This window comes from Mixophyes fleayi, chromosome 7 (assembly GCF_038048845.1).
Source record: "Mixophyes fleayi isolate aMixFle1 chromosome 7, aMixFle1.hap1, whole genome shotgun sequence".
NCBI lineage: Eukaryota > Metazoa > Chordata > Amphibia > Anura > Limnodynastidae > Mixophyes > Mixophyes fleayi.
Window position 1 is genome coordinate 74,685,796 of NC_134408.1, and position 24,645 is coordinate 74,710,440.

Genomic DNA, 24,645 nt, shown 5'->3' on the forward strand with positions numbered 1-24,645 from the left:
CAACTGGTGAACGTGTGGGGAGCGAAGGCTAGCCTGTTTAGTCCAATCCCACAGAAGAGCAAATTGCTGAAAAAGTTAATGCTGGCTATGATAGGAAGATGTCATGGTTCAGCAAGAGGTGCACACATTAAGAGAGTCGGTAAAATAACTTATGGCGTTAAAGAAGCTCCATCTGGTTGTAAGCTTGAACAATTACTCCATGAGGAAAAGACTCTGGGGTATATTTACTAAACTGTGGGTTTGAAAAAGTGGAGATGTTGCCTATAGCAACCAATCAGATTCTAGTTATCATTTATTTAGTACATTTTACAAAATAACAGCTAGAATATGATTGGTTGCTATAGATAACATCTCCACTTTATCAAACACACAGTTTAGTAAATATACCCCTCTGTTTTATAGATGTACCAAGGAACATGACCATACTGTGACCTTAGCATCCTCTTTGGTAAACACTAATGAGAGCGACCAAATATGTGAGCCCCAATTCCAAATCCTACAGGAGAAATTCGAGCCTGACACCTTGACAATTGAATCACCGGACAAAGGTTCAGCCTTGATTGACAAGCTTGAGGAAAAGGAAGAGAAAGTGTCATTCTCTGCCACAAAACCTGAATCAGAGTCCTGTACTGGAGAATCAACCTCACTCAGCTAAAGAGATGGGAGGAAAAAGGTCAAGCCATCGTGAAGGTGTCGGTTGCCCAGTCCAGGACACGCAATTCATCGCAGCTCACTGCGTAGCTGCAAACTGGTCAGAGTGTCCATGCTGACCTCTGTCCACTGCCGAATACGCCTACAATAGGCACGTGAGTGCCAGAACTGGATCATGGAGCAGTGTAATGCTCTGGGTAAATTTCTGCTGGGAAACCTTGGGTCATGGCATCATCATCACCATTTATTTATATAGCGCCACTAATTCCGCAGCGCTGTACAGAGAACTCACTCACATCAGTCCCTGCCCCATTGGGGCTTACAGTCTAAATTCCCTAACACACACACACACAGATAGAAACAAACAGAGTACGGTCAATTTGTTAGCAGCCAATTAACCTACCAGTATGTTTTTGGAGTGTGGGAGGAAACCGGAGAACCCGGAGGAAACCCACGCAAACACAGGGAGAACATACAAACTCCTCACAGATAAGGCCGTGGTCGGGAATTGAACTCATGACCCCAGTGCTGTGAGGCAGATGTGCTAACCACTATGCCACCGTGCTGCCCATATGGCATTTATGTGGGTGTTACTTTGACATGTACCACCTACCTAAACATTGTTGCAGACAATAAAAACAGCTAACACCCGGGATGAAACTGAAGACTGCTAACATAGCATGCTTCCTTCACAGTTACACAGTTTACCTTGTAATACTGCTCCCCCAGTTCAAACACTGACAAGTTTCAACTCCAAAAGAGTCTTTCTCAAGGTGATATCTGTAAGTAGAATCAAATGTGGACAGGATTGAAAGAAGAATTATAATATTCTTTTTCTATTATTGGAGATTGTACTGAACTATTTAAGTTATATGTGTTTGCTTTTTCTATTGTTGAATGAAGGAAGCATCTGTATTTAACCCTCCGTTATCTTTTTATTTTTTATTGTATGTGAAGCAATTTTGGTGTTATTGCTTGAGGTCTAGACGGGCAGCAACCTTTTTGGGCTCCTGTTGAGACTGTTCGATTTTATTTGTATTGGTGCAGCATGGAAATGTGTCCCACTGCTGTGCCCATGAAGAGGGTGAAGACAGAAAAAAAGAAAATTTTCTCAACGTTCCTGCATTCCATCGTCAGTGACTAATTCACTTTTTCCTTCCCCGCAGGTTTCAGCAGCAGAGGGCAGGTGAGCCAATCAGGACTCACCTTCCCCTGTTAGCCAATCGGTGGCCGGATGAGTGAGCCAATCCTGGCTCACCTCCGGCCGTTCAAAATTATTGGCGCCGCAGTGAGACAACGAGCGCTTGCGGCGATGCCGACTGATGATGGTGCGCCTGCGGTTATTTAAGCTGCCGGGCGCCGCCATCTTTAAGGCAGTTTGTTGGCGGAGCCAGAGAGAGAGGACGTCGTGGGACGTCCGCGACCCAGAAGAAGAAAGAAGACGGCGGAGGTGGCAGGTTGCTCTTGTAAGGTCAAAGAAGAGAGCGCCGGAGACGTCGGCGGGAAGCCCTTGGAAAAGCTAAGAGCGCCCCCGCCCAGAAATTAGCCGTGCCGATTGGGAGAAGAGGCGCCGTCGGCTGGAGGGTCTGGAATACCTGGAAAAGAAGGCGTCTGGAAGAAGTTGAGTATCCTGTGCGGAGCAGGTAAGTATACCCTGCACACTTAGGTCAGGCAAAAGGCCCACGGGCACTGTCGGGCACTAGGCCCGTGGAGACTGTTAGAGGGCACAAGGCCCTTGTCAACTGGACATAAAGCCCATAGGTAGGGAAGTATAAGGGCACAAGGTCCTAGTTAGACGGGCTCAGAGCCCAAAGTCAGAAGGGTACAAGGCTCTCTAGGTAGCTAGGCAGAGAGTCCATAGACAGGGCTCTAGGCCTTTGGAGTTAGAGTGGGCGTGAAAGCCCTGAGTTAGAATAGGGAGCAAGTCCCAAAGAGTAGTGTGGCACAAGAGAGTGAATGAACAAAAATTGGTGACAAGAAACACCTAGAAGAAGTTGGCTAATGAGGCACTCCAGTCCCTTCTCTATGAATAAAAAAAACCTTTATTAACGTTATATTAAAAGAACCTACGTTTATCATCAACATCAAAGAAGTGATGTAGATGATAAAAGAAACCCTTTCGGGAAGCCGGTAAATAAATAAATATATTTAGTGGACAAAAAAGTGCATCCACTCTTATTCTATATCACAGGAAATTCACATATTCATTAATGTGCTGTATTTATCATATATTATTATCGTGCATATACTTTATACAGAGTCTGCACAAAGTATGTGATTGTGTATATCATACAGCTTCAGAGAAGCTTACCAAATGTTATCCTAAAGATCAAATGGCAAATACTTTATTAACGTGATATAATTCATGTAGACACTCTAATTGTGTCAGGCATCGGTATATATTTAGACTTGGCCTACTGGATGTCTATACCAAATGGCGAACACATAGGGTACCCTTAGAAAATATATGTTCAAGTAACACTTATGGGTCAGGTCCCTCTCAATATGGATGTATTATTGGAATATCATACAGATCACTAGGAAAATCCTAGGATTGCCTAAGTGAGAGTGTGTCTTTAGATTTCATGCCTATTAATGTTAATATGGCATCTTGACCATATAAAGCCCTTAGGTCCCATGTATATGGGTAAGTTAACCCGTTAGAACCGTTATGTTGGTCCAGGTAGTCTGGTTATTTATAATTGTACCAATTACTATGGCATTTACTGTTATGCCTGCTAGTATGACGTTTTTAATATGGTACACTTTAACCCCATGTGGGTATGTTAATCCAGATAGCCTGGTTGTTTGTAGTTATACCAATTGCTATAACGTTTTATGTTGTGCCTGCTAGTGTGGCATTTTTAGTGTGGTGCCATTCGACCCTATGTGGGTAAAGTGACCTATTACAACCATTAGGTATTTGACCCGATAGTCTAGTTGATGGTAACTATGCCCATTATTATAGTATTTGTGGTGCAGCACCCTCCTAGGTGAAAATACTACGTAGGTGGCAGCGTAGATATGCCAGTAATTAGATATATTGCATTGGCAGTATGGTCATCTATACATTTAATATCGCTAATATACAAAGAGTAATATTGCCTGAGTATATAGCATGATCGCGGCTGTGTTCCGCCGACCGGCTTCACTTCCGGGTGTGTGACGTCATACGTCACACGTGACCCGACGTACGTTTGGCCATTAGGGCTTAATCGTGGACAATTACCCGTCTAGAGTAGAACCAGGTATAATATACTCCGGACGGCCAATCATCTTCTGTATATAGTGATTGGCATTTGCAGTAGCCAATCATGTATTGCTCCCTGTTGTTTTGCTGTAAGGGGATTTTTGAAAGGACATTATGCTTACTTATGTTTCATTAAGTGGGCTTTATAGATCAAGGCAATATAAAAATAAAAAAATGAAAATAAAATGTCCGATGAGGACAAAGAAATAGTTACTTTAAAGAACAGATCATGTGGTCATAATAAATTGGGAGAACCAATATATACAAGGAATATGTGTATATATGTAATATATAGGCAGTATAAACATACATGTGAAAAAGGTGATCAAAACAAAGAAGGTGAGGAGGGGATAGAAGAACCCCTAGGTCTCTAGGATTAGAGATAAAGTGACAAGTGCTGCAAACAAAGTGGTGAGTAAAATAAAATGCATGAATAGGTGTGCTGAATGAAAGTGAGTGAGGAGGGTATATTGGTGTAAGGTGTTTGTTAATATTGTGATGTGAATAAGGAAAAATACATTTCTATTATCAAATCATATGTTGATGTATTATTTTATGCATTATATATGCATTTATATGAATTTGTGTGAATAGTATGACAAACACAAAAATGTTCATTAGTATTATGATGTGAATAAAGAGGTAATAAAATTATATTATAAATCCATGTGTTGGTGTGTTAATTTATGCATTATATATGCATTTAAATGAATTAGTGCAATCCAGGTAAGTATAATATGATGATGAGTATGTATATTAGCTACCTATTATATGGGTGAAAAACATCCCTATTGTAGATGTAATCCCATCTGGTAATTATTGAATTGTTCAAAAAATTGAGGAGAGATGTATCTATAGTATATCTCAAAAAGGATAATCCAAATCTAGTTATATATTGTCTCATAACAGAAACATCCCATGGAAGTAAATAAATAAATACATAAATATAAGAGGGGAAAGAGACTAGTAAAAAAATCTTTCCCTACATATTGCCACATATTAGATCTTTCATGCCTATATATAAGAAATTTCAGAATGTCATAGATTTTTACAAGAAACTCGCATAATTAATGTTCTCGTTCAATCCATGTGGCATAAGAGAGTGGAGTAAAAAGATCCATCTACTCTCTTTTTTAAGTAGTTCTTTCATAATGTCCCCTCCTCTTGTCCCCATTGATACTTTCTCAATTCCAAAGGTACATAATTGTTCAGTTTTACCTCCGTGAACTTGTAGGAAGTGTCGTGCTACCGTGGTAAGTGGTTTGAGACTTTGTTTATCCAAGTGAGCATTCCTGATATTTCCCATGTGTTCTAGGATTCGTTGTTTTAGAGTTCTACTGGTCATCCCTACATAGACCTTGTCACAAGGGCATTTCAATACATATACCACTTCCTTGGTATTACAATTAATAAAATTATTGATGTCATGCTTGTAACCATATCTGTCGCATATTTGTGTAGTTTTAACCATTACTGAGCATGCTTTACATGATCCGCATTTATATGATCCTTTCAGATTTATTGTCTGTCTCTTGGGAATAAAATGACTTTGTACCAGTTTATCACCTAAATTCGGTGCCTGTCTCCAACTGAAATTGGCTTTTTCACCCAAGGATTTAGCTAGTTGTTCATCTGATGTTAATATATGCCAGTGTCGCTGTATAATCGTTTGGATTTGTTTCCTTTGCTGGCAAAAATTCCCAATAATGCGGATCTTATTGTCAGTTTTGATCTTCTTTTTAGGATATATAAGATCTGCTCGATCAATTGATCTTACCGAAGTAATGGCTTTCTTAATGGATCTCCTACTATAGCCACGTTGTAACAATCTATTGCTTAGTTCCTCTGCGCGTTTTTGATAATCTTCACAGTTGGAACAGTTTCTTTTTAAACGAAGGAACTCCCCGTTAGGGATGTTCTTCACAACAGGCAGAAAGTGCGCACTATGATTGTGCAATACACTATTAGTTGCAGTTTTCTTCCTATATAGATCTGACTCAATTTGACCACTTGTTGTTTTTTTGATTGTGATGTCCAGAAAGTTAATCTGATGTTTATTCATTTCATATGTCAATCTCAAGTTGTTATCGTTTGTATTAAGAATGTTAATAAATTTCCCAAAAGATACTTCATCACCCTGCCACAAAATTAGGACGTCATCTATATATCGCATCCACACAATTATATTGTCCGTATATTGGGCTAGATCTTCATGGAAGACTGTATCCCTCTCCCACTTGCCCAGATATAGGTTTGCAAAGGTCGGGGCACAAGCAGCCCCCATTGCTGTGCCCCGAACCTGCAAAAAATAAAATCGGTTTCGAAGACAAAGAAATTCTTATTCAATATAAACTTCAAAAGATCTACTATGAAAGTTCCAAATGGTGTGTTGTTGTTAGATTGCAGGAAAAATTCCACTGCTCTAATACCGATTTCATGCCTTATGCTGGTGTATAAAGATTCCACGTCACATGTAATGAGCCAGGTGTCCTCCTCTAGTATTATGCCATCAAATAATTTTAGGATGTCTGTGCTGTCTCTGACATATGAGGGTAAGGATGTTACATATTCTCTCAGGTGAGTATCCACAAAGATGCTAGCCTGTTCAGTAAACCCGTCTATCCCTGATAGTATCGGTCTACCTGGCGGGGTTTTTGCATTTTTGTTAATTTTTGGCAATAGTTGGTGTCTTGGGATGATCTACTTGTAGGAAGTTAAATTCTGATTTGGTAATAACTCCTTCATCAAAGGCCTTCTTGATAAGTTTATCATATGATGATTTAAATTCTTCCATCTGGCTCTGAAAAAGGGGGTTGTAGCAGCTATTGTCTTTAAGTTGTTTGTACATTTCTGTTTTGTACATTGATGTAGGCCAGATCACCACGTTGCCACCCTTATCTGAGGGTTTAATAATCACTCCCTCCCAAGTATATATATATCTTTGAGAGCATTCCTCTCATCTTTAGTTAGATTGTCAAACTTTATGTGACACGTTCTGATCTTTAGACGGTCTAGTTCTTGTGACACCATGTTTTCAAAGACTTTAATTTGTGGACATGAGTAGTCTTTAGGAAAAAAAGAGGTTTTTTTTTTCTACAAATAGGTCTCCCATGTGGTTCCTCTAGATTATCCAATCTCTGTTCTAGAGCTTGTGAGTCCTCCTCACACAATTCTACATGGGATGGATTCTCACTATTAACAGTCCTATCGAATGATAGTGTATTGTCCTAAAAAAACTTTGTAAGTTTGAGTTTTCTTGTAAAGAGATTCAAGTCTCTTTCCCAGGAGAAACAATCAAATTCAACAGTAGGAGAAAAGGATAGTCCTTTACTTAATAGACATGTGATATGGTTAGAATTTGGTTAGATAGATTAATAATCTGCAGGGCTTGTTCTTCATTTATTTGCCCCTCCATTGTCTCCTGTTCGTGGAGTAATTCTCTTTCCAAATTCCTGGATGTCTTTCTCGTAAGTTTCTGGTGACTTCTCCTGGTCCGCTTTGATTCGTTCCTCCTTCTCCTGGGGGTCTTGAAGTATCCCCCAAAAAAGGAGATAGAGAGGTTCTCTGAAATTTAGACACACGTCTTCCCCTATAGAGTGACCTGCTATCATTTTCATTTTCTGAGGACTCAATCTCCGAGGACTCATAACTTCTTGTTCTCTCCTGTGTGTCTTTTTGATAGATGGTTCTTTTCCATTTAAAAATGTTACCAGTTGCGTAGTCTTTCTTATCACGCATATATTTGGATTTTTTTCTCTCAGTAATATTTTTTTCAAAAATTTCCAAATCTTTTTTTAATTTTTTCATACATTTTTAGGAAAGAATCCGAAGTTTCATATTCATTAAGTTTTACACTTACAGTTTTTATATATCCTTAGAATAGGAATCCAATATGATCAACTCATGTTTTAATGTAATTTGCATGAGTTCCATTGAGCATTTGAGTTGTTTCCCACTCTGCTTGTAATTCAGGGGTAGCTAGATCATATGTTGGGTGTAACTTAGGTCTCAGACCTCTAGGGGTGATCAATTGTCTCAAATAATTTTGCGTGGTGGTCATATTCCACCAAGTCTTTGATTGTTTTTGCAGGAGTGTCTTTAATTTGTTAAGATCTTCCAGCCATGTACTGTCAATATCAACTGTATCAAAATCTCCTCCGTCTGGGAATATGGACTGTAAATTCTCCTTCCACTTCTGACATCTAGAGCTGAGATCTACAGCACATTAATGAATGTGTGAATTTCCTGTGATATAGAATAAGAGTGGATACACTTTTTTGTCCACTAAATATATTTATTTATTTACCGACTTCGCGGAAGGATTTCTTTTATCATCTACATCACTTTATTTCCATACTTTATCACTCTCTCTTTTGAATATTTTGCCACCTCCTTGATACCTGGATGTAGGTTCTTTGCTTATAACGTTAATAAAGGTTTTTTTTATTCATAGAAAAGGGACTGGAGTGCCTCATTAGCCAACTTCTTCTAGGTGTTTCTTGTCACCAATTTTTCTTCAAAATTACATTCCTCAGTTGGCGAGAGCACCCCCTCATAACAAATCTCTTTATTTATTTGAGGTGGACTTCACGAAGATGTCCTGGCCTTAGAGCGGAACGAATCCCCCCTTTTTCACGATAGAGTGAATCTCAGGTGATAGTCCTGAGGTAACAGTTGAGCAGAAGGCTCCTGTTGTTGTTCTACATAACTGACTGGTTAGGTAGAGGTAATTGCCTTCCGTTATCAGCCTTCCATAATCAGTAGCAACTTGTTGTTGCACCTGTGTGGTGAAATACAGTATTGTGCATTGTATTTGGTTGTGCTGTGTATGTTTATTTACAGGTGCAAAACGTCAGGCCCCCATTAAAGGTAGGCGCTTGTTTCCTTACTGTTTTCCTGTGATTTTCTGTGTCTGTGGGGACAAGGGGTAGTTAGAGCATACACCCAGCTAAGGTAGAACACACAGTAGTTTTCCCTGTCCTGTAGGTCCCTAAGGTTATGTGGGTTTCCTGAGGCAGTGATTGGGTACTCACTGGCAGTGCAGCACAGCCCTTTTGAGTTCCAGCAGTGAGTCCCATTAGGTGTCCCAGTCTGAGTTCCGGCAGGTTCCCTGGCGGTTCCAGATTGGGTCGGTGTTCCACTTGGGTGAACGCGACCATCTCCAGTTCTGGTAGTGGCCACTGGCAGTTCCGAGTGGAAGCTGCCTCCCCGGTGGCGCGTTGCTTCAGTGAGCCACGGTCATGCAGGTGGCGACTGGTCCTTTGGATTCCGTGAGTGACCCCATAGCGAGAAGATAGTCTTCTCGGTAGGACCTGGGAGAAGGTCAGCCCAGGAGTAGAAGGTGAACACCGGCTGGTGTTTACCGCAGGTAGAGGGAGGAGGTCTAGGGAGTGCACTACACCCAGTACCTAGCGAAGTTGCGTACACGACCTTTAGTTGTTTGTTTTAGGGTTAGAGCACCTATTAGCTAGTACCAGTTGTGTGGGTGGTACATTTAGCCTCACCTGTAGAGTAGAGGGAGGATGTGTTGTGTTCTGTTTTCCATAGGTGACGGATAGGAGCAGGAGAGCATGGACCGGGAGTTGAAATGCCTCGGGTGAGTATCGCTCTGAATTGTTTCTTCCGGTTAGGCCCTCACCGAGAGGTGAGTGGAGTATTTGGGCGGGACTGTTCCTGGTCCCAAATACTTGTAGTCCTGTGCCTTTGGCAAGAGCAAAACAAGGTGTTGGCAGACGGGGTTGAGTGAAGGTCTCTTCTCATTGCCGTAGCCTCGGACAGTCCCTTCCTGGTAAACACGGGTTGTAATCTCTGTTTCCCCCCCCATAGAGAAGGGGAGTGATCTGACGGAGGTACAGTTGCTGGTCTGCCAGAAAGAGAAAGAGCAGGATGCCAAGGTGGAGAGTGGCTGAGGTGAATCTGAAGCGGATGAAAGGTGGTCATCATTCGGAAGGTAAGGTATCCGTGTGCGTCTGTCCTGTACCCCAGCAGGTGTTACAGCAAACCAAGTAAACCCCTTCATGACAACGGTATTCCTTGATGGCAGTGGGCTCTTTCTCCAGGATTATGCACCCTGCCACACTGAAAAAAAAAATCAGAAATGGTTTGAGGAACATGACAAAGAGTTCAAGGTGTTGACGTGGCCTCCAAATTCCCCAGATATTATATCAATTGAGTATCTGTGGGATGTGCTGGCAAAACAACACTGAGCCATTCGGGCCTCACTTCACAACTTACAGGACTTAAAGGATCTGCTGCTAATGTCTTGGTGCCAGACACCATCGGACACTATCAGAGGTCTTGTGAAGTCCATGCCTCGACAGATTAGAGCTGGTTTGGCGGCTGAGGGAGACCTACACAATATTAGGCAGGTGGTTTCAACATACCAGGCCTGATTCATCAAGGAACATAAATACTGATTTTGTGCGTTGTGTGTACTTTTTAATCCTTGGCCCAGTCTAAATATATACACCAGAGCATCGGTGCATTATGTGTATTATTATTTCATGTTGTTAGGTACATTTTGCCCTTGCTATTACCTGCAATATTGTATGTATTAGAAATATAAAGAATATTGCCATGCTCAGAGCCGGATTTAGACCTCATGGGGCCCTAGGTAAGATACTGATTTGGGCCCCCCCTTCATACACACAGTGGCCCCTTACACACACATAATACACACACAGTGGTCCCTCACACACACATAATACACACACACACACACACATAATACACACACACACACACACACACACACACAGTGGCCACACGCAGGGGAAGGTTGGCAGACTTTAGCCCGGGGGGCAAGCACATAGCACTGGCCCATAAGTAGCGGCCCATCCTTAAAGGGTGGTTTTTGGTACAATATATATTTATCTATATAAAAAGAGACTATTTTAGTGTTGCTTAATTCATATATATATTTTTATGCCCAGGCCCAGAGCTGGATTAAGGCTCTGGGGGGCTTGGGCACTTTAGACAGGTTAACCCCCTATGATGTAACATGGTTATCATTTTAGACAAATACACAGACAATACTGTGTGCACTACTGTTAGGTGTACACAGTTCTGCTTTCACAAGCAGTACACGGTGAAGCGGGACATACCTCCCAACTCTCCTAAGTGAAACAGTCACCCAAATTCGGGACTGTTCCACCAGATTCAGGACAGTTGGTAGAATGTCCTGCTCTCTCCTACCTGTTCTTGTCACGGTCACCACTTGTGGCTGCTGGTTACTTTAGGTCATTTGCTGGTTGTCTGGATCCTGGAATAATGGAGGCCCTATTTGGAAAAAAATGGGTAAATAAAATTTAGAAAACTCCAACTAGTCCCAGTGTTAAATCAATAGCACCCACATTTTATAATTAGGCCTCCCTCCAGCCACAACATTAAAATAATATTCACATTTGCTAAATAGATCTCTTTCCCTCCGACCAACCCCGACATTAGATAGCAAACACATTTAATATATAAACCTATTTCCCTCCCTTCAAACAGACCCAGCAATAATTTAAATAGCAATTACATTTAACAAATATTACCTTTTCCCACAACAATCACAGGCATTAAAAATACATAATCACATTTAATAAATAGAACTCATTTTCCACAAACAGCCCAACAATCAATAAATAGCTTCCAAACCACCCCAGCATTAAATCAAAGGTCTAATTACCCCATTATAAATTCATAGGCCCCACTATTAAATTAAATTGCCCCCCCATCACCCCACAAATAAAATAGCACCCAATAATTAGTCCCCACCTGCACTCCACAATTAAATTAATAGCCAACCTCTCACTCACACAATATATTGGCCCCTCACTCACACAATATATTGGCCCCTCACTCACATAATATATTGGCCCCATACTTATATATATATACACAATGTGCTGGCTGACACACACACAATATGCTGGCTGACACACACAATATGCAGACACTGACACACACAATATGCTGGCTGACACACACACAATATGCGGACACTGACACACACAATATATTGACACTGACATACACACAATATACTGACTGACAAACACAAACACACAATATTCCAACCCCCCCACCACTTACCTTGTTCAATCCGCCCTGCGCTCTGCAGTCTTCTGACATGGGACGGCACCTGTCATGTGGTGCACGTCCCATGTGACACAGAGAAGGGAGGGAGGAGACCAGCCACCACCACACTAGAACCTCCCCCCTCTCGTGGCACCCGACCCCCCCTCCCCCGACTCGCGGCACCCCCCCCCATTGAGGGGCAACATCTACATAATACCTGGAAGTTGATAATATATAACAGTGGAGGCTTCTGTTTTTACTGATCATAATACACAAAAGTAGAGGAGTAGATATGGATTTTAGGTGTAATGAATTAAACAAATAAAGCTCTAGCAGTACTTACAATAAACCTTGAGATAAACATGCACAACTTAGCACTTTGTCCCATATTCTGCAATATGAAAATAAAGGCAAAGGTTACTGGTATCATACAGTTCAGTGTCCTCTATGTTGTAACTCCTCTGCTTGCAATCTTTTGTCAGACACTGCTCCAAGCAGATTAATGTATTACTTAATCTCTGTGCTGCCACCATTGTTATGTAAGACACTTTTAAGTACTTTTCTGACTTGAAAAATATCTCTCTTCACACAATTAACTTGTAAAAATGAATAAAGGGCTCACTGTGTATGTCCCCATAAACCTCACATCACCCTTTAAAATTCTAAACATTTGCATGCAAATAAACACACAGAGACTTTGATAAGTTATAAAAAATTGCCAGAACTTTATTATATGTTTAATTTAACTAAACCTATGGTGGCGGAGAAAGGGCACTGCGAAACAGCTCTCAAGCTGGTATCACTATATCAAAGTTGGACTGGCGCAAACCGCCGTAAGTCCACAAACACAGGGGAAAAAATCCCATCATAACTAGCGCTGAGTTGACGTCAGAGTGACTGCCCCTTTAAAACTCACTCTGCCCTCCCTCACCGAGCCGGACAGGGACCCTCCTCACCGAAGGACCAAAAAGGGAGTTACTGGTGCCTCCTAGGGAACAGTGACCTACGACCAACTACCTGTGCACCCACAAATCAGCCGCTGAACGCAGTGCCTTCCTACCCCACTGCGCCCCACAGACGCCGCAGCCCGCCACCAACTAAACAAAACACGCCGCAATACCCCCGCAAATTCTCTCTACAAAGAAACCCATACCTTCCTCCATTAGGTGCACGCCGTCTCGCCTAAAAAATTGAGGTGACTCTACTCCCAAACCCGGGTGATCTATAATTAAACCTCCCAAGGACCGTACAACCTTCCGAATTGCACTACATTGTGCTGTCTAAATTAATAGCCTGTAGAGTCTCAGGATGGCAGAAAATTGATATTTCGTCAGTGCTGAACCATTATGATGACACAAGAACCAACGAGCATGGGGCCTTATACTTATAAATCGTGACACTAAATTAACTGGGCAAATTTCAGTATTCAGCTGCCTATATAGCTGCACCCATGCTCCCCTGCCGCTCTGATCCATCTTTGACCTAGCAAGTTTACAGGAAACCCCTTTCTTCCCCCAGACTGACCTGCCCTGCCTTCAATCCGGTCTCCAGATGCCCCCTGGACCTAGCTACCAGCTCCGAAACACGGAAAGATCCAAAAAATGCCATGGAGAACGCAGTACTAAATAGGAGCCTTTCGTATTCGCCCACCGTGACTGAGCCCAGCTGCCCTACTAAATCGTCCAGAATCTTGATGGTAAATTGGCAGGCGCGCGTCAGCGTGCGAGGGACGAACCTTCGCCCATCCCCTCAGGGCCTTACTAATCGTAAACCCTTTGGTAACATCCGGGTAACCTTGCAGCCTAGCCATGAAAGATATCCCCGCCAGGGTAGACGCCATAGAGGCTCTAGAGTCCCCTTTAGAGTATCCCTCCCACATGAATGCTAGCATAGCGTCATGCTGACCTGCCTCAGACTGATCTTTTGTCCTGCTGTACAGTGACCACCGTCTCAATGCTGACTGATACGTCTTCAGGGTGGAGGGCGCTAATGACTGCTCCACGAGCCCTCTTATGCCGGCTTGATGATCTGCCAAACACAAGAGGGACACGGGGTACCAATACTGTCTGCTTGTGGGGCCAGGCTCCGGAACCTGCTCCACTGAAAGCAGGACAACGCATCGGCCAAAACATTCTGCACCCCCGGAACATGTCTGGCCCTAAACGAGATGTCATGTTGCAGGCAGCGCAAAACTAAGTGACGCAGTAGGGATACGGCATGTTGAGCCGAGGCGCTCTGCTTATTGATTGACTGGACCACCCCCAAGTTGTCGCACCAAAAAACAATGTGTTTACCCCTCAACACGGGCGCCCACAATTCTATTGCTACCACAATTGGGAACAACTCCAGGACCAACAAGTTCCTGGTAATCCCTAACCTATGCCACTCTTCAGGCCAACTCTCCGCGCACCAGTGCCCATCCAGATAAGCCCCGAAGCCACATGCTCCAGAGGCATCCGTAAAAAGGTTAATATTAAAGTTCGTTACAGGTGGTGTCGGCCAAATTCGACTGCCGTTGAACTCCCTGAGGAAGATGAGCCATATCCGCAAATCCTCCCTAATCACCCAGGATAGCCGTACGGCCGCATGCGGCCTGCTTCTACCCGCGGTGGCTCTCTGAAGTTTTCTGCAGAAGACCCTACCCATGGGAATAACACGACAGGCAAAATCCCTAACAGTGACTGAACCTGCCTAAGTGAGCTAGAGCTGGAGGCTAGCGATCAATATAGTATCCACCACGATGCCGAAAACCCATGTATTGAAACGACTCTGGGTGAAGGGGCAATAACCTGAAAGCAGACTCAATATCAATTTTGGCCAACAGGGCCCCCCTACCACATTCCTGCACCAGAGCTAGCGCAGACTCGAATGACTGATAGCTAACCGAGCTCAGGGTGGCGTCTATCGCATCGTTAACGGATTGGCCAGCGGGGTATGACAAATGCTGAATCAATCTGAATTTCCCCGCTGCCTTCTTGGGGACAACCCCTACCGGGGACAAAATGAGGTTGGGGATGGGGGGACGCCGGAATGGACCAATCATACAACCCAAAGTGACCTCCTTCCCAATTTTCTCGTCTAGCACCTCCGGGAGAGCGAGGGCTGACTTCAAATTAACTGGTGCTGCTGTTGAAATGCTGCCCTGCACTGGGAGTCTAAACCCAAGATGGAAGCCGTCATAAAGGAGGGAAGCGGTGTCTCTATCCCCAAACAATGCCAGCCATTTGTCCAGCTCCGCCAAATTAATTGGCGATGGACCCTTGACTCGGCACTCCTGTATTTGCGCTTCTTCCCCTACCAACACTTCCTCGGGCCCTTGCACATTCAGAGGCTGGATGCTGTCCGCCACATGATGTGCATTGGTGCTTAAATCTGCAGGATGACCCTCGCTGACAGGAGCCTGCATTGAAAACATAACATCTTCCTTTTGTGGGGAGGGCCATTTGCGCCGTCCCCGGCCCTTGAAACCGCCTGCCTACGCTACCCTCTGCCGCCTGGTTGCTTGGCCTCATCAGTTCAAGCCAGGTGTCTATATCCTGCAACCCTAAGGGCAATCTCTCGGGTCCACTCATGCGCTTTCTGAAAAGCTCATCATATGCCCTCCAAATGACCGGGCCGTCTTTCACATACATCCCGCTAATCAGATGCATGTAACACCATACTTCTGCCTGCTCGCTGGGCCTAGTCTCCAGGTATATAGTCACGAAAATGCAGTAGGTATTAACCCATCTAGGGAAGGAACGGTATTTCTACTCCCCCATGCCCGACTTCTCACAAGCCGCTGCCAATGTCTTCTTATCTTCCCCTGTCAATGCGTACATGTCAACGTACTTCCCTCGCTTAATTCTGTCCCTGACGCTAGGCCTGATCCCGTGAGATATTTCTAACGTTTCGACCTGTCCCAAGTCACTGCGTACTACTGGCTGTTCAGTGTCTACTGTTTGGTCTGTCTGCTTACTGCGTTTACCCAGACACTGAGACTCTAGCAATCGAATCAATTTCCTAGGTCTATCCTCAGAGTCAGATGACCCGCTACTAGTGGAAAGGACTGGGGACCCCAACAGATGTATCTTATGTGCATTAACGGAAGTGGACTCACCCCCAGTAGCGGGATTCCCGGCTCCAGCCGCCGACTCCACCTCACTCGCTGGCACACCCTGGCCCCCTGAAGTACATGGTGTCGACTCCACGGCGCCTCCAGACGACCTCTGATCCCGTGACTCGGACCCGGAACGGCCGCCAATATAGACTCTCGATCCACTATTCGCCGGCTCTGAAACAGAAATAGGAGCAGTAAGCTGTGATCTGGGTACATAATCTAATCGCCGCCATGCTGAGCCAAGCCTGTTGCCGCCGTGCTCCTGGGCAGGAGCGGAATGATGGGCCGGGCTGGGGAGGCACTTGACCTCCTCCCCCCTATAAGTGACGGAACTTTGATGCCGCGGGGAACCCCACCCGAAGCCCCTAGGGCGGGCTGGGTCGCGGTAGGGCGGGGACCGGGTGGAAAAATGGCCCGTGCTGGCATGGTGGTAATCGAAGATTAAGCCGACCCCAGGACCTCTGACTGGACTATCCGCCCCGGGCTCCCCCCGCTCACGCCATGGCCCCCTCACCGGAGGTGATAGGTAGTTACGGGGTAGGGGAGGCCTTACAGGCGATTCCCTTCTACCAAAATTGTCAGCGATACCACTGTCCAAGGTGACCGTCCCAGAGGAAACTCGCTCCCGAGGAGTCTGCGGCGCCGGGTATCCCTGCGGCATGGGCCCACTATACCCTCCCCTGGACAACCGATGGTCAGAGACATATTGGGACCCCCATGCCGAGCCCCTCCCACTGTGGGGCAGAAAGGGGCTAGGTGGGAAGTGCAATTGGTGTGGGGCTGGGGGATTGTAAAAGGGGGCTCCCCCCGTGAGATGGGATGGGTGAGGTAATGGGGCACTGAGTGTATGGCATGAGACTTTGTGCCCCTGGAACTGGGCTGGTGGCAATAACCCCCATATGCCCCCCTGAGCTGGCCTCCGGAACGTGAACACCAGGCCCCTGTTCCTGGCTGAGACCAGCAGGCTCCTGGACAGACCCGATGGTCCCCCTTACAACCCTCCCCCCTCCCGCTGCACTGGAGGCAGCTGAAACGGCCGACACTGCTGGCCGCCCCCTCTGACCGCTGGAGATAGCGGGTGTATGTCCCGCCGATGCGCAGGTAAGGCTGGGAGAAGGGGAAGGCGGAGGGAACACTGGCTGGCCAAGTAGGATAGAGCTGCCCGGGGGGGACAGGGCGGTGGCAAGATGGCGGGCGGGGGAGGGGCACCTAAGGCGCGCCGGCTGGGATACAATGCGCCTGGGATGGGGCATGGCAGGGAGAGGATGGAGGGGGAGGCAGGGGGAGAAGAAACAATATGTGGGACAAATAAGTAGCTGAAATTAAAACCATGGGGCGGAAGCAATGGAGGGGGAGAAAAACGGGAGGCCCAGGGAAAGGATAGAGGTGAATACAGGAAAGGAAAAGCGAAAAACAGGGGACAGGAATCTTTAAACAGAAAATGGAAATACTTATCCGGTTTGCTGTTGCAGGTTCTCCAGTCAATCTCGTGCTGTGGAATGAGACATTCCAGGAAGTTCAGCCAACTATATCCATCAAGGTCCCTCCCCCAGAAGCTACCATTGGTCGGGCCCAACCCAAAGTTAACTCCTTCAGGTTAGTGTTCAGCTAATTACAAACCCTGTCGCCCTTTAAGTGCGTTCGTCTCATGAAGCCTCACTTGTCATTATCACCACAATGCTTACTTCAAGGGGAAAATCTCTGACCATGGCAATCGAACAGTTTCCAGGATCAAAACACTATTTGTGTTATTAATGCTTGTAGCCCTCTCTGTTCTGTTTTGTTTCAAACTTGTCCAATCCTTTTATATTTTTCTGGAGACCAGCCACCACACAAGCCCCTCCCCCCTCTCGTGGCACCCGATCCCCCCCCTCCCCCGAATCGTGACACCCGACCCCCCCCTCCCCGGCAACTGACCCCCCCCTCCTGCCGCAAGGGAAGGGGGGGTGCCGCGAGTTGGGGGAGGGGCCACAATTTTTTAGTTTTTTATTTATTTTCCGTTGACGTCCCCCCCCCCGCGGATGTCCCGGTCGAAATTGAACACAGTCCAAACCACGCATAACAGCCGGCAAGATGGACAAACTGTCGGGTTCAAATGACCATAGACGTCCCCGCAAAGGTGAATTTCTTTCGGTAGGTAGCAAATTAAAAGTAGGAGTATAGCCTACTTTTAATTTGCTACATACCGAAAGAAATTCACCTTTGTGGGGATGTCTATGGTTATCCAGATGCCCCAAACAATCTGAAAGGGGATTCATCAGAGAAAATTACTTTACCCCAATCCTCAGCAGTCCAATCCCTGTACATTTTGCAGAATATTAGTCTGTTCCTGATGTTTTTCCTGGAGTGAAGTGGCTTCTTTGCTGGCCTTATTGACACCAGCCCATCCTCCTAAAGTCTTTGCCTCACTGTGCATGCAAAAGCACTCACACCTGCCTGCTGCCATTCCTGAGCAAGCTCTGCACTAGTTCCGCAGCTGAATCAACTTTAGGAGATGGTCCTGGCTCTTGCTGGACTTTCTTGGGTGCCCTGAAGCCTTCTTCACAACTATTGAACCTCTCTCCTTGAAATTCTTGATGATTTGATTAAAGGTTGATTTAGGTGCAATCTTCCTAGCAGCAATATCCTTGTCTGTGAAGCCTTTTTTGTGCAAAGCAATGACAATTGCACCTGTTTCCTTGCAGGTAACCATGGTTAACAGAGAAAGAACAATGATTTCAAGCACCACCCTCCTTTAAAAAGCTTCCAGTCTGTTATTCTAACTCAATGAGCATGACAGAGTGATCTCCAGCCTTGTCCTCATCAACGCTCTCACCTGTGTTAACGAAAGAATCACTGACCTGATGTCAGCTGGTCCTTTTGTGGCAGGGCTGAAATACAGTGAAAATGTTGTTTTTGGGATAAAGTTCATTGTAATGGCAAAGAGGGACTTTGAAATTAATTGCAATTCATCTGATCAGTCTTCACGGCATTCTGGATTATATGCAAATTGCCATCATAAAAACTGAGGCAGCAGACTTTGTTAAATATAATATTTGTGTCATTCTCAAAACTTTTGGCCATGACTGTAAGTGTTGGATGTATCTTGCAGTGTTTTGTGTAGTAGAGCTGAGCTGACCTACACTCAAATTCATCAGTGCACGTATCTTCAGATCTGCTCCTTGTTGAATTTGGGCATATATATGCCCGAATTCCGTGCGTTTTAAAATAAACGCATATTGCACTCAGTATGTGTGCCTTGGTGAATCAGGCCCATCAACTTCAAGAACTGACTGTTCCCTTGCTGTCTAATATATTCCACCCATTGATGGGTGCCACAGAGATAATCATTGTTATTCACTTCACTTGTCAGTGGTTTTAATGTTGTGGCTGATCGGTGTATGTCATCATAAATCTGTGGAGCAGATGCAAAAATCATTCCACTGAGTCATTTAAGAATTGATGAAATAGTATTTATAGAGTGAATTTTCAAAATATGTTCAGTTTAAGATGCAACAGAGAATACATAAAAAGACTTTGCATTCAGCAATATCTTACTATAATATTTTGGACAATCTACTTACGTACATACAATTTTTAGGCAGAAGGATAATAGTAAAAATAAAAGGAATTTACAAAAAGAAATAGGGCAACTGGATAATTGGTAATTTTATGTTGTCCAAATGCTTTCAGGATTAATGCAAATATATATAATAGAAACTGATATTTACTTTTTCTAAGATTTAAATACAATAAAAGTAAGAAAAAGTAATTTTGTATTAATTAGCGACCACATTTTCTATACATATTTTACATTGTTCTAGTTGATGAAGAAATATATTCCAAAATAATGGATTTCAACAATATTATAATTGAGTATCACTATCCATGTAAATGTCTTGGAAAGTTAGTATCGAGTACAATATATTTTCTATTCACTTCATGTCTGCCAAATAAATAAGACTGTTATTGACGGATCACTAACAGAAAATATATTAATATTTCTAAAACTCACCTTGCCTACGAAATCTGAAAGGTTGAATACAGCCATAATGAGGATAGGAAGCCACTCTCCCATTGTGCAGTTTTTTATCTCTGACACCAAACCAGGAAAGATACAGAGAGTAATGAAGTATGTCACCGATATAGACAGCATATATGCCCATATTACTCGGAACACCAGATAACGATGGAACGTCATTTCTAAAATGCAAATCCATCATATTATTAGTATTATTAGTATTTAATGTGCATGGACAGTAACCATATCAAACTAGCCAAATTTAATAATTGCTGAAATAATAATGACATAAAAATGATATGCATAACCAATTACAGCAAAAATAGTTGACATTATCAATAACATCCCAATCAGTGAAAACTTAAATTGTTCCATCTAGTTGTCAAAGTACGCTGGTATATGGTGATATGCAATACTGCCACTTCTCCTACTGTGTTCATTGCAAAATTATCAAATTCCATTCACTTTCATTTTCTATACCGCCACTTCTAAATTTCCACTTCGACCACTGTTTACATAACCAATGGGATCACAACGAGTGACATCAACTATACTAATATGTAAAGTAATGTGTATTAATAAGTGTGGCTAGATCACTTATAAACAACTTATTATATTAATTTACTTAAAAGAAATAGCGCAGGGCGCTTATTTATATATTTGCAGATGTACTGGTTTTGTTGTATCGTGTGGCACTTTGTATAGGAAATGCATCTTTTTCTGAGGTATATTTCTGATGCAATAAGCATTTGTTTGAGGAGTCTGTTGTGTAGCTTCAAGAGGAAGTCCTCATGAAGGCCAAATTCGTCTATACATGTGAGTAACCAACATGTCCTTTTTAGTCTAAATTCACCACAGGAGGTTGTTACTGTTGTTCCTGAGTGACATTTTGTTCAGAATGTTGGAACCTGTCTGAACAATGTAACAATTTCCTTAGCCAACAATTTCTCCAAATTCCAAAAGAAATTGTCCAATGATTCATGTTCAATAGATAAATTATCAGTGTCACTAAAAATCTTTTGACAATATTCAATTCTTCTATTTTCAATATTTTCAGATCTAAACATATTGAAATGTGCTATAGCAGCTCAGCTTAAAGTGCAGACAGTGACAACAAACACCAAAAAAATCTTTAAGCCCAGAGCGCTTAATTAAGTAGTGTGATAAAATAAAGATAATACTTATATGTAATAGGCAGCTCCCCGGTCATTTGGAGAAATTGTTGGCTAAGGAAATTAGGATATGGTGGGATATAGCTGGTCTGGAAGAGTATATAAAAAATAAAAGGGTGCCTAGAGGTTTAAGAATTAAAAAGAACCCTTCGTTTGGCCTAGATAACCCACAATTTATAAAGGAGTGGGATAGAACATTAGATGAATGTTCTATTAATCTTATGAGATTAATTGTCTCTGAGAAACAAAAAAATCTGATGTCTGTTCAATTGGAGATTAAGGATAAAGAATCTAAGGCTGAGATTCTGAAATCTAAGGAAGACTATAAAATTAATGAAAAGGTGTTACATAAAAAATCGGATAGACTTGAGTCTGAGGTGGTAGAAAGGAAAGAGAGGAAATATGTGAGAGATAAAAGAGACTATGCTAATAACCAAGTCTATCGTTGGACTAAGAGACAGATTGTTGAAGGTCCTGAGGGACTACCAAGAGTACAAGGGGATGAAAAGAGCTTTGGCTCTAGATTTAGAGACAGAAATGATTGGATTAATGTTTCCCAAAAACATCGTAATGTCTATCGAAAAAGACCACCTCAACATCTAACTCTTAGAAATAGATTTTCTCCACTACAGAGAGAGAGGTTTTGAAATACCGAGGAGGATTTTTTTATCCCCTACTCCAACACCCAAAGAGGATACGGTGTACAACAAGTTCCATCTCAGAGAAAATATAAGAATAGCTTCTCCTATGAAAAGGAGATATATAGAAGATGAGGGACACGAGGGGGATTCAAGAGAAAGAAAGAGAAGAAACTATTAGAAAAATCCCCTGCTCGTCAACAACCCCTTAGCCCTAAATCATTAGGCATTTTTAATTTGTCCGATTGTAACCTTACCCAAGATGAGCTTCAATTACTCAGTAGAGGTCTTTCTTTTGCGCCTACTAGTGTGTCCAATGATTTTCATTTATTTTTAGATCTGAATAGATTTATTAGGAGACTCTCGCTTAAAAGACACTTTTTGAAAAAGGATGTAAACATTGCTGAAATTGAAAACTGTAAAGTATCAACATCTGGCCTAAAATTGCCCTCTAGATTTTATCCCCTTGAATCCAAGGGTAGTAATGTAGACACATTTTTTCAGTTAGTTAAGAAGGATCTCTGTCAAACTAATGTCACAACGAAATTTAAAAGGAATATTTTCCTTTCTAAGAAAAAAGCACTGGATGGTTTAATGGAAAATGACAAGATTGTCATAAAGCAGGCTGATAAGGGGGGAGGGATTGTGATTTTAAATAGGGATGACTATATTGTGGAAGCTATGCGATTACTGAACGATGAAACTTCTTATAAAAAGTTAGAACAAGATCCCACAGTTAAGTTTGTGGAGGAGTTAAAGCCAATGCTATATGAGGCGCTTAGTGGTAACATAATAACTCGAGATGAGTATTTATTCCTTCTTCAGGAGTCACCTGTCATTCCTATTTTCTATTATTTGCCGAAAGTGCATAAATCCCTTGATAAACCCCCGGGGAGACCCATTATAGCGGGGATTGGTTCCCTTACGTCGCATGCATCACAATATGTAGACTCATTTATCAAACAATATGTGGTCACTTTACCTGCGTATTTGAAGGATTCCACCTCCTTATTACAACTTTTAGGTGACATAGAATGGAAATCTAGTTTTAAATGGGTAACAATAGATGTACAAGCATTGTATACTTCCATCGACCATGCTAGAGGAATAGAAGCTGTGAATTATTATCTTCAGCTAGATGGGAATTTAGTTGATGGACATAAGAACTTCATTTGTAAAATAATTGGATTTATCTTATCCCGGAATTATTTCAACTTTTTGGAAAATTTCTACCTGCAAATATGCGGGACGGCGATGGGGACTATATTTGCCCCCAGTTTCGCCAATTTGCTAATGGGGAGATGGGAATCCAAATTTATTTATGGCGAGAGTAATCCTTTCTCTACGTATATTATTTTTTATCGTAGATACATAGACGATATTATTCTAATCTGGGATGGCCCCCTTCAACCTCTGGAGGATTTTTTGTGTTATATAAATGCCAACGATTTTAATCTGAGGTTTACATCTAAGATTAATGATAACAATATAGAATATCTAGATCTGGTTCTCGAAAGTGAAGGTTCGGAGATTCATACAAAAACCTTCATTAACGAGGTTGATATAAATAGTTACCTACATTATGATAGCTGTCATTTTATGAAATGGAAGGACAATATTCCCAAATCACAGTTTAATCATATTAAACGCAATTGCTCAGATGACAACTCTTTTAAGGAACAATCCCTCATCTTTACGGATAGATTTAGGGAGAGAGGATATCCTGATTCGATCATCACAAATGCACTAACTAAAATAACTGATATGGATAGAAAAGAAATGTTAGTTTATAAGAACAAAAATCAGGAGGGGCGTAAAGACAGTGTCCCGTTTATTACAGAATATAGTAAAGATGAGAGGAAAATAAAATCTGTTCTAAATAAACATTGGAAGTTGATCTGTATGGATTCTATTTTGTGATCTGTGGTTCCGTCAAAACCAGATATCATTTTTAAGAAAACTAGAAATTTGAAATCTATGCTGGCACCTAGTCAATTAAAAGAGGTCAAGATAAATAAGGGTACTTTTTTGAAGAACCTGGGTAAAGGTTTCTTCAAATGTAACAGTTGCAATATGTGTAAATTTACTTCTCCGCTAAATAAAGTTTTTTATGATTCATCTCATCAGAAGGAATATAACATTAATGATCGTATTGATTGCCGTACGACGTCAGTAGTTTACCAATTGGAGAGCCCTTGTGGAAAGGTTTATATAGGCAAGACTAAGAGAGCTCTTAAGCTTCGTCTTCAGGAGCATGTTAGGGCTATAAAAAACAGATCAGACCTGCACACAGTTTCTAGACACTTTATTTCTTGTCAAAATGCTGATCCCAGCGGTCTTAAATTTAAAGGGATTGAGCATGTGGTGTTGGGATCACGAGGTGGAGATTTAGCTAAAAGACTTACCTGTAGAGAAATGTATTGGGTATATAGATTGGATACTATGGCACCCAAAGGTCTTAATGAGGCATTTGAGATGGCCTCTTTCTTAGTTTAAATTATATTGTATATGAGATCATTAACATTGGTTTATTTTCTTCTAGGTAATTCCTTACGTGTATATATCTATCTAACTAGTCAGTAATTTGTTGTATTAGGTAGTTTATTGTTCCATGTCAATGGTATTTTTGGTGTATTATGTATGTACTGGGCGTTGGCTCCAGATTTTTGTACCTTGTGATTTAAATATTGATATATTGTCACTTGTTTCGGGTTGCTATGGAAACGTTAAAACCGGATGTGACATATCGGACCTTAGACCTCACTCCCTGT

The 24,645-nt window shown here is 42.6% G+C and overlaps 1 protein-coding gene across 1 annotated transcript in view; it reads right to left on the reverse strand.

Moving 5' to 3' along the window:
- SLC29A4 (solute carrier family 29 member 4) overlaps positions 1-24,645 on the reverse strand; it is a 613,917-nt gene that overhangs the window by 64,354 nt on the left and 524,918 nt on the right. The window contains exon 12 of the mRNA XM_075181351.1: positions 20,059-20,246. Within this exon, the coding sequence (XP_075037452.1) occupies positions 20,059-20,246 (188 nt within the window). The remainder of the gene's footprint in view (positions 1-20,058; positions 20,247-24,645) is intronic.